Source organism: Cheilinus undulatus, linkage group 16 (genome assembly GCF_018320785.1).
Source record: "Cheilinus undulatus linkage group 16, ASM1832078v1, whole genome shotgun sequence".
NCBI lineage: Eukaryota > Metazoa > Chordata > Actinopteri > Labriformes > Labridae > Cheilinus > Cheilinus undulatus.
Window position 1 is genome coordinate 18,837,258 of NC_054880.1, and position 15,560 is coordinate 18,852,817.

The 15,560-nt window shown below is 39.0% G+C and overlaps 1 protein-coding gene across 3 annotated transcripts; it reads left to right on the forward strand.

The window, feature by feature from the left end:
• The first annotated feature begins 2,880 nt into the window (after positions 1-2,880).
• On the forward strand, positions 2,881-14,756 carry scamp3 (secretory carrier membrane protein 3). Of its 3 annotated transcripts, none has more exons than XM_041809877.1 (10): positions 2,881-3,020; positions 3,170-3,313; positions 3,601-3,690; positions 6,640-6,753; positions 7,234-7,354; positions 7,442-7,570; positions 10,747-10,906; positions 11,710-11,811; positions 11,992-12,109; positions 13,850-14,756. In XM_041809877.1, the coding sequence occupies exons 2-10, from the start codon at positions 3,260-3,262 to the stop codon at positions 13,997-13,999; spliced, it is 1,038 nt and encodes a 345-aa protein (XP_041665811.1). In that variant the 5' UTR covers positions 2,881-3,020; positions 3,170-3,259; the 3' UTR covers positions 14,000-14,756. The 3 variants fall into 3 exon arrangements, with proteins under 3 accessions (XP_041665811.1, XP_041665810.1, XP_041665813.1); XM_041809879.1 differs by having other exon boundaries at positions 2,893-2,994; XM_041809876.1 differs by having other exon boundaries at positions 2,887-3,313.
• Positions 14,757-15,560: the final 804 nt, after the last annotated feature.

Here is a 15,560-nt window from a genome sequence, read left to right on the forward strand (position 1 = left end):
AAGGTTGCATACTGATGCATGACTAGAAAGTTTGTATATATGAAGATCTGTTCATAAAGTTGTGGGGAATGTACAGTATATGTATGTACAGGACTATATGTGTACAGTATAAGTGCATGACTTACGCTTTAACCTATGGCTTTTAATGAAATCATATGACTCTCCTCACCCATGTGACCCCATGTGATTTGTAGAATGAAGTGAAAGGAGACCTGAGTGGATTATGTGGGGGCGTTGTGCATGCAAACTGAAGGTGTAATCTTTCCTAATGATGCTCAACCTGTGACTAAGGGGTCATGTAGGAGAAGAAACTAATATTGAAAAAAATGGAAAGTAGAACAAGAGCCACAAAATAAACTGGAGGAATCTCTAAAACTACCGTGGGTAAAGCAGTAAATTCATGCAGCCAGTTCAATGAAAATAGATTTTTCAAGTGCTGATTATTTAATTTAAAGATGAACATTACAGGCCCTTTAAGTCCCTGTTATATTGTTATTGATATCAGAGAAATAAAACGTTTATTTTCTATTACCTGAGACCCAAAAGCAACAGTTATGTGAGACTCAATCCCACAATCCTCCTGAGGATCACAACCAGCAGACCAGAGAGGTGGCGGGAAGTTATTTCTACAAGGTACAAGGGTGACATCTACTGGAGGAGCTGGAGGAAATCATTTAAACGCCAGAACTTGAAAATGCAATTATCCAGTCATTACACTGAGTCAAAGCTGAACTCTAACAGACGTGGATGCAGTTTTTTATTTTTTTATTTTTTTTCATTTATCAAGGGAAAAAGCCATACAAACCTACCTGCCCATATGTAAAAAAGTAATCATCTCCCTCCATGTAAAATCATGATAACTATGACCAACCACTTTTTCTTTTTTTTAAGCTGAGTTCAATTTTAAGAGGCACACATCAGGCCTGATTACTGTCATACCTACAGAATCAAGAAACCACTCAGACAGAACCCATCAGACAAAGTGAAATGGGCTAAAAGATCTCAAAAAGCAACACAACATGCCACAACCAAGAAATTGAAGAAAAGACAAGAAACAAAGTCATTTACATCTGTCACCCTGTATAGGGTTACAAAGACAATTCTAAGGCTTTGGAACTCCAGCAAACCATGGTGAGAACCATTATCCACAAATGGAGAAAACTTGGAACAGTGGTGAACCTTCCAAGGGGTCTCCAGCCTGCCAAAGTTACTTCAACAACTCTTCCAGGAGCTCACCAAAGCACCTAAAACAACATTTAAAGAGCTGAAGGCCTCCCTTGACTCAGTTATGGTCAGTTTTCATGATTCAACAGTAAGAAATAAACAGGGCGAAATGGCCTCTATGAGATGGCTCCAAGGCCAAAACCACTGATGACCAAAAAGAAGACAAAGGCTCATCTCACATTTGCCAGAAAAAAACATCTTGATGATCCCCAAGAGTTTTGGGAAAATATTCTTTTGGCTAACAAGAAAAAAGTTTAACCTTTTGGAAGTTTACAGGTCCTGTTACACCTGGAATAAAATTAACAGCATTTCATAAAAAGAACATCATACCAACAGTCAAACATGGTGGTGCTAGTAATGGATTGGGCCGTGATTAATGGAACCATGAATTCTGATCTCTACCAGAAAATCCTGAAGGAGAATGTCTTGCTATCAGTTTGTGACCTCCAGCCAAAGTTTGCTTGGGTTATGCTGCAGGACAATGATCCAAAACACCCCTCAGAAAGTTTACCTCTGAATGGCAAAAAATAAGGTTTTTGAGTGGCACAGAAAAAGTCTGCACTTAAATCCAATTAAGATGCTGTGGCATGACCTTAAACAGGCCATTTATTCTCAAAAAACTCCAATGTGGCTGAATCCAAACAATTCTGCAAAGAAGAGAGGGCCAAAATTCCTCCACAGCAATATGAAAGTCAGTTATTGCAAGAGCTTGCTTCCAGTTGTTGCTGCCAATGTTGGCACAACCAGTTATTATGTTTACGGGGCAATTACTTTTTCACATAGGGCCAGGCAGGTTTGGATGGCTCACTTCAGGAATAAATGAAATCATCATTTGAAAACGGCATTCAGTATTTACTTGGGTTATCTTTGTATAATATGAAATTATGAGTGACAAATATGCAAAAAAAGGGGGAAATACATGTTCACAGTACACTGTAAGGCAGCAGTCTTGATCATTACACCCCTATTTTGCTTGTCAGCACTCTTGAGGGGCAAAAATGACCAGGCAATCTCCAGAAGGGCAAAAATCATGTTTTTGAACCACTCTTCAGAAATGGACATAAAGCATCTAAAAGTAAGCACTGGTGGGCAGAATAGTTCCCTTGTTTGAGCTATATATATATATTTTTTTAATTTGCCAGGCCAATCAAAAGTGTATTACTGATGTCAGTTAGTCCATGGGCCATAGTTTGCCACCCCTGGTGTATGAAGTTCTTTAACTTAAGCCGATTTGGGACAAAAATCTATCTGGGTCTCATTGAAATTGTCCAGATATGCCCTATCTAAAACCCTGCTGGATCCCAGTTGAAGCCTACATAGGCAGTCACACTATGATGGAACCCGTGGACAAACCTACTTAGGACCCTTGTTTGCAGCCTGGATATAACCCATATGGGGCCCAGTGAACATTCTGGCTGGGATGTAAATTCAATCCAAACATGTATGCTTAAATTAGAGAGAGCGGTTTATATGCGGTTTTAAAGATGATATAAGGTGTTCTTTTAGTATTTGCGTCGAGTTTAATGGTTTCTTTTGAACTGATCAAAGTAAGCGTTGGGCCCATATCATTTGAATTTCATAACTGATGCATCCTTAGTCCCGCCTCTCGTACTCCCAGATTCCCACGTGCCTCTGCCGCAGCAGGAGTCACATGATCGAGTTTTCGGCTGCTTACTTCCTGTTGCTTGGTTGTTTTCCTGCCAGGAAAAAAAATAACGGACCCTCTTTACTCTCCGGCGACACGACGCTATTTCTATCTGGACATTTACAGTCAGTACTGGAGGGGGATACTATCGGTAACATCGCTGTATTATTTATTAATTTGTTTTCTTATTGGGAAAGATGACTGAGGGGCGGGTAGCTAGCTGACTGGATAAATAGAACACACCGCCCCCCCTTACGGTTTAGAAAATAAAACAAACGCATCACTTTTATCTTCTAACAGCTACAGTTATCCTCACCGTGACAACCCGTTAACCGTTAGCAGTGGCTACATGACGTTAGCCCTTATTTCCTAAGCAGCCAATTCATCGTTATGTCAAAGTACACAAGTTTCCCAGAGCCGATGGAGGACCACAACCCTTTTCAGGTGGGTGGTATGAAATATGAAACTAACATTAGCCTGTGTCAAAGCTGTGTGTCATGGTGAGTTAAATGGGTGAAGGTCTGTGACTGTGCCTCAGTGTAATAGCAGGCGTGTTGGTACTCATGTGACGTCTGAGGGCCTCTTTAATCTTCACGCACTTGTAGCTCATATCAATAGACACTGACAGTAATGAAACTATCTTAGACCTTATAAAGGAGGAATAATGTATCAATAAGTCAATGTTGTGTCTGTGCTTATAGAATAAATACGTTTCTGTTAATGTCTGCTAGGACCCTGCAGTGACTCAACACAGCAGCAACACGGGATATGCCACACTGGATCTATACAACCCATTTGATAATAACGCTACGACTACAGGGGTGAGTAATAGGTCTTCCCAGTCTCTGAGGTAATAACTGATAATGTACAGTACGAACAAGGCCTTGTCTGTTGTGAGGCGGGGCAAGTTAATTTATATGGCACATTTTAGCAACAAGCCAAGTCAGCATGATTCATACAAGACATCAAAACAGAAATCTACTGAAACTTGAGGATTTGAGTTTTATGAGATTGGGAAAGATGATTTACAGTTTTACCCACAGACCCACCTCTTTCATAGAAAAAAACAGAACCCATAATGAAAACATATTTTTGTAAATCAATGCTTATGATACAGATCATTCTAAGGTATCTCTGAAAAACTCTGGAAAAAAAGCTTTACTAGGAGTAGTGCCTTCAAATTTGGAAAAATTCCTTTACTTTCCCTATTTTTGGGACAGATTTCTGCAGGAAAACTTCCTGAAGGTATCACTAAAAGGGACACGTACCTCTTAAAGGTTTTTCATGGTTGCAGGTATAAAGGCAGTTACTCTTAGCTGACTTCAGAGGTATCTTCCCACCATGCAACTCTCCATAAACATTATAAATACTCAGTCAGCAGCTGTGGCTTCAAAAGGTCAAGGGAAATTAATTTTTGGAAAATTGGGGTAGCTACGAACACTGGGAAGAAGAGTAATAACAAAGAGTATGATCTAGACCTGCACTCTTTGTAAAGTGTCTTGAGAGCATTGGTTATGAATTGGCACTGATAGATTGAATAGCTAATTGATTAGCTCTAATTTATATGTCATAACATATGCACTTTGTACTGCATATGTGCCTTTTTTATTGTTGCATTTTCTTTTATATTGAAATGATTGGATTACAACATCTTACCACTCCTTTTCTCTGTTTTCATACATAAAAATTAAAAATGAAAGGATAAAAAACATCACAACAAAGGGAAAAAGAAAACATCAAAGAGAAAACAAAAGTAAAATGGCAACATGAGAACATTAGGTTATGTTTTCTTTTTCATGGAGACCTAGTATGACCTCCAGGGGTACTTAAATGATCTCATAAGGTGTTGTTTGATCCAAAAATACTCTGTATCTCCATTTTGCTGTGGACAGCTCAGAAATTTGCAACCTTTAAGCACAATACCACTGAAATGTAGCCAGAAAGCAGGATTAATTGCTTTTTTTCTTTAAGATTTATTTTTGGGCATTTTTGTGCCTTTATTAGATAGAAGAGGACAGTGGATAGAGTCAGAAACAGGGTCAAGAGTGGGGGAGAGACATGCGGTGAAGGTCTTCAGGCCGGATTCGAACCTGGGCCGCCCATGTACATGGGGAGCTCCTTTAACCACTAGGCTACCTGCTCCCCATAATTGCTTTTTTTGTCAAACATTTTGTAGCAGCGATTTGCTCTTGCCAGTTAACAGAAAAAAAATCACACTAGCCACTGTGGCCAAGGGATTGTGGATTTTATGTAGGATGAAAAAATTTAAATTCTCATGTAGTTTCTTTACTGTTTACTTACAAAATTTTCTCACACACATTTGGCATTCTCCTATCATGCTCCTAACTCAAGCCTTCCTGGCAGAAAACCTTTCACATTCCCTGGTCCATGCCCATCCTATCCTATGCCCATAATATAAATGTCAACTGGTGCCAAAACTACAAAGTCTATCAAAATAGAAGCATTAATCAATACTCAAAAATTCTAAATACTAAGTAATATATTAAGTAATATTGCTCTTAGTATACTAATAAACTAATAGTAATATTAAAGTCTCCCCAAACAAAATAGTAATACATAAATGTGAAATTATCAAAGTAGATGGAAAGAAGTTTCTAGTTCTTTTTTAAATTTTATTTTAGAGCTGTTACTAGAATTGTGTCTGCTAACTTTGAGAGATAGCAGTTTCAAAGGGAGATTTTAAGTTATTATTATGGAGCTAGATAAATCAGCTGCTGGCATTTAATTTTGTAAGTCAGTCCAGGGTGCAGTTGTTTGGTGGTGCAGTGATAAGTGCTGTAGCTTCACAGCAAGAAGTTTCCATGTTCTGATCCGGATAGGATAGGATCTATCCATGTGGAGTTTGCATGGTGCAAATGGATGGATGATGGACAGATTGGTGGATGGATGATGGATGGATTGGTGGGTGGATAGATGGATGGATGGTTTGGTGGGTGGATGGATGGATGGTTGGTTGAATGGCCCCATTGATAGCTGGAATCAACTCCAGCCACCCACAACCCTAAATCGGATAAAATGGATGGTTGGTGGGTGTGTGGGTGCATGGATGGTTTGATAGCCCATTGACAGCTGTAATCAACTCCAGCCCCCTGCAACCCTAAATGGAATAAATGGGATGAATGGATGGATGGATGGATTTAGTCCAGGGTCTTATCAGATTTTTTTACCAATTAAAAAGTGAAGATAATGGCAATTTTTGATCAATCTAAAACTAAACTCAAATGTTTGCTGGTATTTTGATTAGTCGATGAAACCTTTCATCAGTCATGTTTAAATCCTGGTTATATCAACTGATTGTGTGCTTCAGTCAGCTTGCGCACAGTCAACATGAAGCTATTACACAAATTGCCAAAGCAGGGAAAAAGATATGTTGCTACACCTTAGTTTTATGCTATGGATTTTTTTGTTGCCTAGAAACAGCTTGGGTCTAAGTTATAAGACATACAAGCGTTTTGTTGCTAGGATACAGTTTTAGTCAATGAGTTCTTCCTCTCAGCTTGAGATGTCAGTAAATGCTGCAGAAACAGGAACTAAACTTTGACTATGCAGTTTTCTGCCATTATAGATGTAAGTGATAAGTGTAAACACAGGCCCCATGCCACATTACAACCCCTTTTATTCATTATTGTAAAAATCTGTTAAGTATATCCCCATTATTGCATATTTGATAGCACATCATGCTTTTCCAGTTTGTGTAGGTTAACAAAGGTAAAAAAAAAAACAGCTGATTGTGTGATGTCTGTTTCTAGCCTCCCCCACAGTATGAAGCCACCTCTCCCGCCGCTCCATCTGCACCTGCACAGACCCCACCCAGCAGGACGACACCCACAGAGCCCCGCAACTATGGCTCCTACACCTCTCAGGTAACTCCCACTCTGAACTGCAAGACACGGGTGGCTTCACTTGTTTTTGTATACACAATAACTCATCTTCTGACTTTGATATCAGCACATTTTATTGCAGTTGGATGCACAAAAATTGGATTGTTCTTTCCCGATTAATGGCTCTTGAAAATAAGAGTTGTGCAAAGTGAACAAAATCTGTTCTGTGGTGTCATAGAAAGTGTTTGTATGGATATTTGAATCAATAAACCTCTTAGTTCCACAGCTGTTGTCCTCAAAAATTATCCAAAAATGTCTACAGGGGAGCAATCTATTTAAATGATTTTTTAATACAACCATATTTATGAGAACTGTGACAGTTATGGGCAGAACATAATAACGGTCTCTACATTCTTATCTTAACCTTTTATGGCAGTGGGTCTTTTTGCATAATCAACCTCTCTTTGAAACTTAACATGCAGTTCTGATTCTTCATTTACCTTCATATCTTACTGTGTTTAGCCTGCAGTGAATGCAACCACAGCAGAGCTCCTTAGAAAGCAAGAGGAGCTAGAAAAGAAGGCCCGGGAGCTGGAGAGGAGAGAGAGGGAGCTGGAGTCACACAGCCTGGGACCTGGAGCCTGTAAGAGGAGTAGTGGGAGAATTGGTTGCTGGTTATAAAAGAAGCTATTGTTTGTGACATTTTTTTCTGTTTCTCTCTCCTTATCAGCACGTCAGAATAACTGGCCCCCGCTGCCATCGTTCTGCCCCGTAGGCCCCTGTTTTTACCAGGACATCAACGTGGAGATCACGCAGCGTTTCCAACGCACAGTCACCATCATGTACTACTTCTGGATGTGTGAGTTCCTGTAACTCTTTCTAAGTGCTGTGGTGTGAATTCCCAGCATCATTATGGTGAAACCGCTGCCATTCAAGAAAATGAATAGGCTTAAAAGCGTTCTAGAGATTTATGTGACATCATGACAGAGGGAATGGGACTGTGTTTGTAATTAAAGTGAAACTGACTCTAAAATCTACACCTGTTAACATTTAAGTTTCATGAGTGGAAATCAGGTTTTTGTAGTCAAGCACAAGTGTGAATGTTCACAAAGACTGACACTTCACTGTGAGGTGGAAGCTTTCAATAAGAGCACACTGGAAGACGTTGGTTCAGCTGTTGTCATTGTGATTCTACACATGAGCCGGTTCAAACTGTTGGAACAAAATACGACATTCATTTTGACCCCTGAGAACACTCAGATTGTAATTATACTCCACACCCTGTCTGTATACATGCTGGATTAAAGTTAGAGGGGTTTTAAGTAGGGCTTTCAGCATTGACACATAAACATAATGAGAAAGAGGTCAGAAATTAACCAATTAGATATTTAAACGTGAATTAATTGCATGCTACTATGCACACTGCAGTTTTGCAGGGCTGCAGCTGTATTCTACTCATTTTGGCATTCCCCTGCTCCCACAGTGGTGGAAAACAGACCTTGGTGCTTTTTTGATTGTCTTATTTTTTAGTTTAAAAAAACTACCAGAGGGCTGAGTTGGAAGATGTCAAAGTAATATGGGTCATGTGATATCAAACATTTCACTTTTTTATCATTTACTTCAACTTTTTGTTTGCTTTTAGCTCTTTATTAAGTATTTTTTCTATTGCTGATCTTATGTTGTTACCTGCAAGTAGTTAGTCATTGCCTTTAAAATTAAAGTCCCAAACAGATGTCAAGTATCCTTAGCTTAAGACAGTGTATATTACAAATTAAAAGCATTAAAGGAACAGTTTCTTGAGAAAAATCTCTTAGCTTAATTGTTAACCTAAAATGGTCGAGCAAGTAGCTAAACTCCTGAAAAGTGCAAATGCGCTCATATTTTGCATACTCCTACCAGGCTCCTTTCAGTGTTCTCAACCAGAATAGCATAATACAGGAGGAAAAGTGGAAGAAAACTTAACAAAATCAAATAACACAGACATTAAACCTTCCATAAGTCTGATTTCCTGCTTCAGACTGTCTCACAAATATGTTCTACTATCAATTGAACCAACTGAAGGGATGTATTAGCAATTTATTGCCGAATCAAATGTTACTTTCAGTTGGCGGACAGAGTAGTGACAATTCTGTGGTTCCACCAGCCAGATCCAATCTATGCATGTCTACCCGTTGCAGGTTTTTTTTTTATCTCTACAACGGAAGCAGATAGCGAAACGCTGTCCATATTGCGATTAGTTCTCCAGGCTCTGATATGACTTTAGGTCGCCGTTAGCAACATGAACATAAAAGTGGAAGAACTTTCAGCATCCTCCTCTGTACCTTTATTATTCCTTGCTAATGATGCACCAAATATGCTCAATGATCTTTGCTATTTGAACAGTTCCATGTACCTTGTTGCACTGAGTTTAGAGGACAGAAACTTTGACTGGGAATCACTATACATCCTCATAAGGTTAAAAGTAACATCTGATGTGTGAGATGAGAAAATAGAGAGCGAGTGAGAGAAAGCTGCTGACACATGGCATGTAAAGGAAGTTTGTACAGAGTCGCCATTACTGGTTAGTCATGTGCAAGCTAACCATGACTGGTTGTTTTATTAAACAAACAAAAAAACAAGAAAATGGTGGACACACACATGACATGCTAAAGAATAGATTAACTATAGATCTAGTAAAATATTGTCCTTTTTTGTCTTAGATGAAACTTGTTACTTCTGTTGAAAATGATGGTAAAAGAGAGTGATAAATAAAGAAGCAAAAATGTTGTTTATTTTACTTTATATTTTCTTAATGGGTCTTGAAAAATACTGATGCTAGAACAGTTAGCCATCATATTTACGAGCTACTATGATAGTTATTAGGGCGTGAGCACCAACTGGGTGTGGGAGCCCTATTGTAATCACAGGCATTTTGTTTTTCTCCCACTCTCGCCCATTTGGGGCATTAGACTGGCACCTGTTTGTGTACAATTTGGCAGACACCTAAACTCTGAAAAAATGTTTCAAGACGGTTCAAAGATATTTACGTTAAATTAGTGCCAGGAACGTCTTAAGAAGTAGATTTATGTCTGCAGAGAAATCTGTGACTTTTAGTCAGACACAGTGACCTTGTCGGGGCGACATGATGCCTTGCCATAAATTTTTTAAACCATCATAAATCTGGTATACGTTGTCGTATTGGAACCAAATTTCATGTGCTTGATAACAGTCTGGGCCAGAACTCATTTATGCTCAAATATTTGAAAACATAGCACCAACCTCTGGGAACAGGAAGTCACTCCTCCTGAATTTTACCTTGTGCTTGCTAATTGGTTGGCAAAACAATGCTAAAATTTGCCAAGACATTGGCCTTACGCATATTTCAAGGGTTAAAAGTGTACATGAAAAGGCGTGACTATGGTGACTTTTTTGTTTGCCGTGAAACAGGAATTAGACTTGTCTGGGTCTTGTGACGTGTAGAGTTTTGAAAATGGTACAAAAATGTGGTGGCATGCTGATACGATTGATATGATTTTTGTGGGTGGACCTGGCTTATTGGCTCAGTGGCACCCCCCTAAATTATTTTTAAAATGCAGCCCCCGCAGCAGGTTCAACCTATGATTATGATTTTTTTTTTTTTTTTTTTACTAAAAAATCTGCCCTTAGAATAAAAGCTATTTTAGTTGAGCAGTGTTTCTTCCTTTTTTTCTCCAAACTCAACTTAAAATCCTTCAAGGCATGACGGCAGTCCTAGGCCCTCAGAAGAGGCATTGTTTTCCAGCTCCTTTATAGCTGTTGTCAGCAAAACTGTACTTTTTATCATCTGAAAATTTAATTTTGGCGTACATCTTATAACAAAGTCTTGCATCTAGGTACAAGCTAGGTACAAGCAAAAGAGCAAAGTCTGAGTGTAGCAGCAGGAAAATAAATAATATGATAACATTGCATGAGCTCTAAAGTATTTCTGCCTGATCCCTAACCTCAGACTTCAGTGCTGTTACCTGTGTCACCTTTTTAACACTGTTTCTCCTTTTTAACCCTTCATTTTATGCCCAGTTGGCACAGGCGCACTGCTCTTCAACCTGGTCTCCTCTTTGGCCATGTTCTGCGTGGATCCTGCAGGAGGGGTTGGCCTGGGACTTGCCATCCTCTGGGCCCTCCTCTTTACCCCCTGCTCTTTTGTCTGTTGGTACAGACCTGTGTACAAAGCCTTCAGGTGTGTACAGCCTCTTCATGAGAACAACTGAAATGGTCTTAAAACCAAGCAGGATGGTAAAGTGGCCAAGAAAAAATGAATATGTATTTTTTTGTGGGATAATAGACTGATAGGTGCCAGTAACTTTATCCCACTAATGTGATAGAGAGGAGAGGAAGTGGAAGTGTGGAGATCAGCACATTAAGTACAGAAAAGGAAGCAGCCACTCTGAGAGAAGACAGTAATTTCAAAATACAAGAGCAGTAAATTTGATTAACTTTGCTTTCTGCTGCAAGGCATTTACTCTCAGATAGTTCTGACAGTATTTTTACATTCATTAGTAAGTGACATGTATAACCTTGTATTGTTTTCTGGTGTATAGCATTTTAAAATGATGTCAAGTCAAGAAATGCACTATTTGTTGTAAAAATGTTGGTAATAAAGGTTTAAGACTTAGAAGTATTAATCGGGCTATACAGCCACTATTTGTTTGTGAGGCATATTACACAAAACAATAAATACAGTTCATTGAGAAGTCCCATACAGAACTTCATGATACTTGTTTTTTCAAGTTATTGATTGCTTTGCAAAGCAAACTTCTCAAATATCTTTTGAAGGTTTTATTTCATGAATGAAATAAGAGTTCTTTTCTGATTGAACTCAGTTATTCTTCACAAGTTCAACTGAGCAAAGCAAACCCAAAGTTTTCTGAAGATCTTCCATATCTGACACTCCAAAGCAGAGTTTTGACTTTTTGTCTAAAAATGGATTTGATTTGTTGCTCACCTTGCTGTCTTGTTTTTTCTCTTTCCGTCTCTTTCTAGGAGTGACAGCTCCTTCAATTTCTTTGTCTTCTTTTTTGTTTTCTTTGCCCAAGTGGTGACCTGTGTCATCATGACCATTGGGATCCCTGGATGGGGTTTCAGGTAAGAGTTATATACAAACAGTATCTGTGGTGCATCACTCTTCCCATCTCAGTTTGTTATGTTGAAAGCTACTTAAAAAATATTGGTATGTTGTTATCTGAAGAGAAAAAAGGCTTATGCACAACAACCCAATATGCGGTGTTTTATTTCTCTGTTTGTTTCTCTGTCTCCCTCCATAAGTGGTTGGATCGTGAGCTTGGCTGCTCTGAAGAAAAGTGTCCCTGTTGGTGTGATCATGATGATAAATGCTATCCTCTTTACGGCCCAAACAGCCATGGGGGTTTTCATGCTGAAGAAGGTAAATGTCTTCATTAACATGCAGGAAAACATCATTGGTCAAATTATGATTGTCAGTTATACTGTCCTTTATGGAATAATGTGAGGAGTCAGAGTGGTACCATAAGACTGAAAATGGGACAGGTATGGTGCAGTTGTAGGCTTGTTAACATCCTGGTTGTACATTTCAACTTGAATTAATTCATATCCTTATAAATGCGATCAAACATTGACCAGACAAGTTTGTAATAATCTGGCTGTTATAAATTCTTAACATCTCATCTTGTTTGAACTAAAATGCAGGGATTTAATGTGTTCATTATCAGCTGCTGCACAATCATATAAAACACAAACTCAATCTATAAACAGACTTTACTTTAGCTGAAGCAATTTTTTGTTCATGATGTCCCATCAGATTATATACTGCTTGACTAATTTCAATATATCAGTACTCTTGCTGGCAGAAAAGGGTTTCTTACAATTACAAAATTGAGTACATCTGTAAATGTCTCATAAGTTCTAAGAAAACTAGTTTTAACATTGTGTTTGGTGTGGACAAGATAATTTAAGACATACCTTATGCATAGCTTGTGTAACAAGCCATGGCATAGGGGATAGTAGCTTTTTAAAGGGGAAATAATATGCAAAATACAGTTTTTCAGGCTTTTTAAAAAAGAATATGTGCCCCTGACCTTTCCTCAATCCCCCAAAGTACCAGAAAAATCCATTCCCTCCCTCCCCCTCTTTCTCCACCTTTCAGAAATTGTGTGCTGAAACAAGCCATTCTCAGATTGTCCCCTCATGATTTCGTGTGGAGAGTTAGCCCCGCCCCCAGGTTTGGTTGGCTCCCCTTCTTGGAAGAAAGTTCCTTCCTCCTCTCATGATCAGGAGAACCACATGCAATACACCACATTCATTTCCTGAGAGGGGCGTGGTAAGGGGCGGAGTCAGATAGCTACAATGTTACAATGTCATTTAGCAGATGCTTTTATCCAAAGCGATGTACATTCAAGAGCAAGAACAACACAAGCAAAGATCTAGACAAGAAGAAATAACATCAGTAAGTGCCACAAGGTGCCTTGCACTTTGTCTTTGATAGCTCATTAACATTTAAAGCTACAGACACAGAAACTGCTTGTTCTGAGCAGGGCTGACAAGGAGGGGTTTGTAGATGTGCAAAAATCCAATACTGGAGTGTTTTTCAGCAACAAACTTCACCTTTGAGACCAATATAAACTTGTGTTAAAGGGGTAAAATATGTGACCTTTAGATTAGTCTTTCTGTAGATCTTGGAGGTATCATAAGAAATAGGAATTAAATGTAAAAAATGCATGTTATTGCACAAACAGCAGATCACTGTTGTTGTTAGTTTAGCTAAATTACTCATTTAAATTCCATCAGTTAGTCAGGTACTTGTTTGTCCAAGTAATTTAGCTGAAATATTTATGACCACTCTGCTTTTGGTTGTTTTTAATACAGTTGATAATGAATGGAAGACAAAAGATGACAAATAATCCAGGAGGTCTTGTTTCTTGAAATTAGTAGAAGAAAAGTGAGGGCAATAAGGACTCTTCAGCTGTTTTTACCTTTTCCCAGGCACCCAGGTGGTCCACCTGGCATGAAGCAGTCTGCTGATAACAGTCTGAAGAATAGCCATGATATCATGTTCTGCGTATCTTTTTCACCACCCCAATGTGCTTGATATGATGAAGAGCCGCTGCATGTATCAGGTGTCAGCTCCTTATGCTCTTCCTCTCTTCAGGTTCACAGTCTTTACAGGCAGACTGATGCCAGTTTCCAGAAGGCCCAGGCCGAGTTCGCCACCGGAGTCATGTCCAATCAGGCCGTGCGCCAGGCCGCTGCTACAGCTGCCTCTACCGCTGCACAGGGCGCCTTCAATGCACCTCGATAGAGAGGGAGGAGAGGGGTAGGGAGGGTAAGAGGAGGAGGGCTAACTCAGCTTGATAGAGGATCAGTCTGGTATCTATTTCCCCACAGGTGATTAGAATTCGATGGTGAGGGGCCTTTGTAATCACCCCTAGAGCAGATGAACTTCAGGGCAAGTGCATGACACAGAGGTGGGGTTGTCTATTTTATAACTGTGTACAGGACAAGTTAGCTATATTGCCAAACCATGAGTGAAAAAAACCTGGAGACAGACTAAGTGTTGATAAAAAAATATGTAAAGCTGAAGGTGAAAACAAATGGATGCTGAATCTGTGTGAAACATAGTGCTGTTCGTATCAGTGAATGCAGGGAAAATGCTTCTTTTTGTATGAAAAAAAAAGCTGTGTGCCAAGTGAGGGACAGTCCTGGTTGGATGTTTCCCCATTTTAAATAACTCCATTGTACATTATGTTTTTGAGGATCCTTGTTTGAAACAAAGTCTAAAGCTGAGCACTAAAATGTTGCCATTCTAACATAGCTGAACAGCTTCACTTTTTCATTGTTGCTTAAATGTACAATCTAACACATTTTTTTGCTATTATTATTTCCAACGAGAATGCCTGTTTACACTATTGCCAAAACCTCTCATACTGTAAAGATTATGATTATGTGTTATTTGGGTTATTGACTATCACTGTTTTGTTGGTGTTGATTGTGGTTCTTATGATTACTACAGGTCACTGTCTTGGTTTTAATAAAAATATATTGCCATGCTTACAGTCCACTGCAGCCATCTATGTTTTATTTAACTGGTAAGTTTTTACTTAAGTTTAGTTTGGTCATTTTTTCACTTGTAAAACTCAATTGCACTGGTAGAATGACAAACAGTGAGCTCAGGCCTGCACAGAATTGGTTGGGCCTCTGTAAACCCAGTGAATGGGTCCTCCCCAGTTGTGATTTATTAATGATCTGAATACATATATGTGTTGGATACATAGCATTGGTGCAAGCCCTTTTCCCACCATTTCCCTTGTTAATACCACTATTTTGCCCAATTTGCCACGCTATAACTTTTTTCCTACTCTATCTGGTCATTTTTGCAACATTTTTTCACTTCTAGCCCATTTTTGATCATTCTTTTCCAGTTGAAACTCCTTTTCACATTTTCTTCCCATTCTGCTCTTTTTGCTTTGTAATAACCCATTTTTGAAAATGTTATCGGGGCTTTCTCAATGCCTGTATTCATAGAGGAGGGTGGGGAAGAGATGTGGGAAAGTAGGCACAGGGCCGATTTGAACCCTTGTGGCTGTATACATTGGGTGAGCATTAAACCATTAGGAGATCTGTGCCTTGGTATCAACCAATTTTTTTGCAACTTTTATCTCATTTCTGGCTCTTTCAGCCCTTTTTGCCACTTTTTAACTTTGGCTATTTTTGCAACATCACTGCCACTTTTAACCTTATTTGCTACTTTTTTAAACCCTCTGCCACTTTCAACAATATTTGGCCACTCTATAACCCCTTTTAACCATATTTCCTGCTTTTTTCCACTTCAAAACCATTAAGGTCAATTTTCACCCATTCTT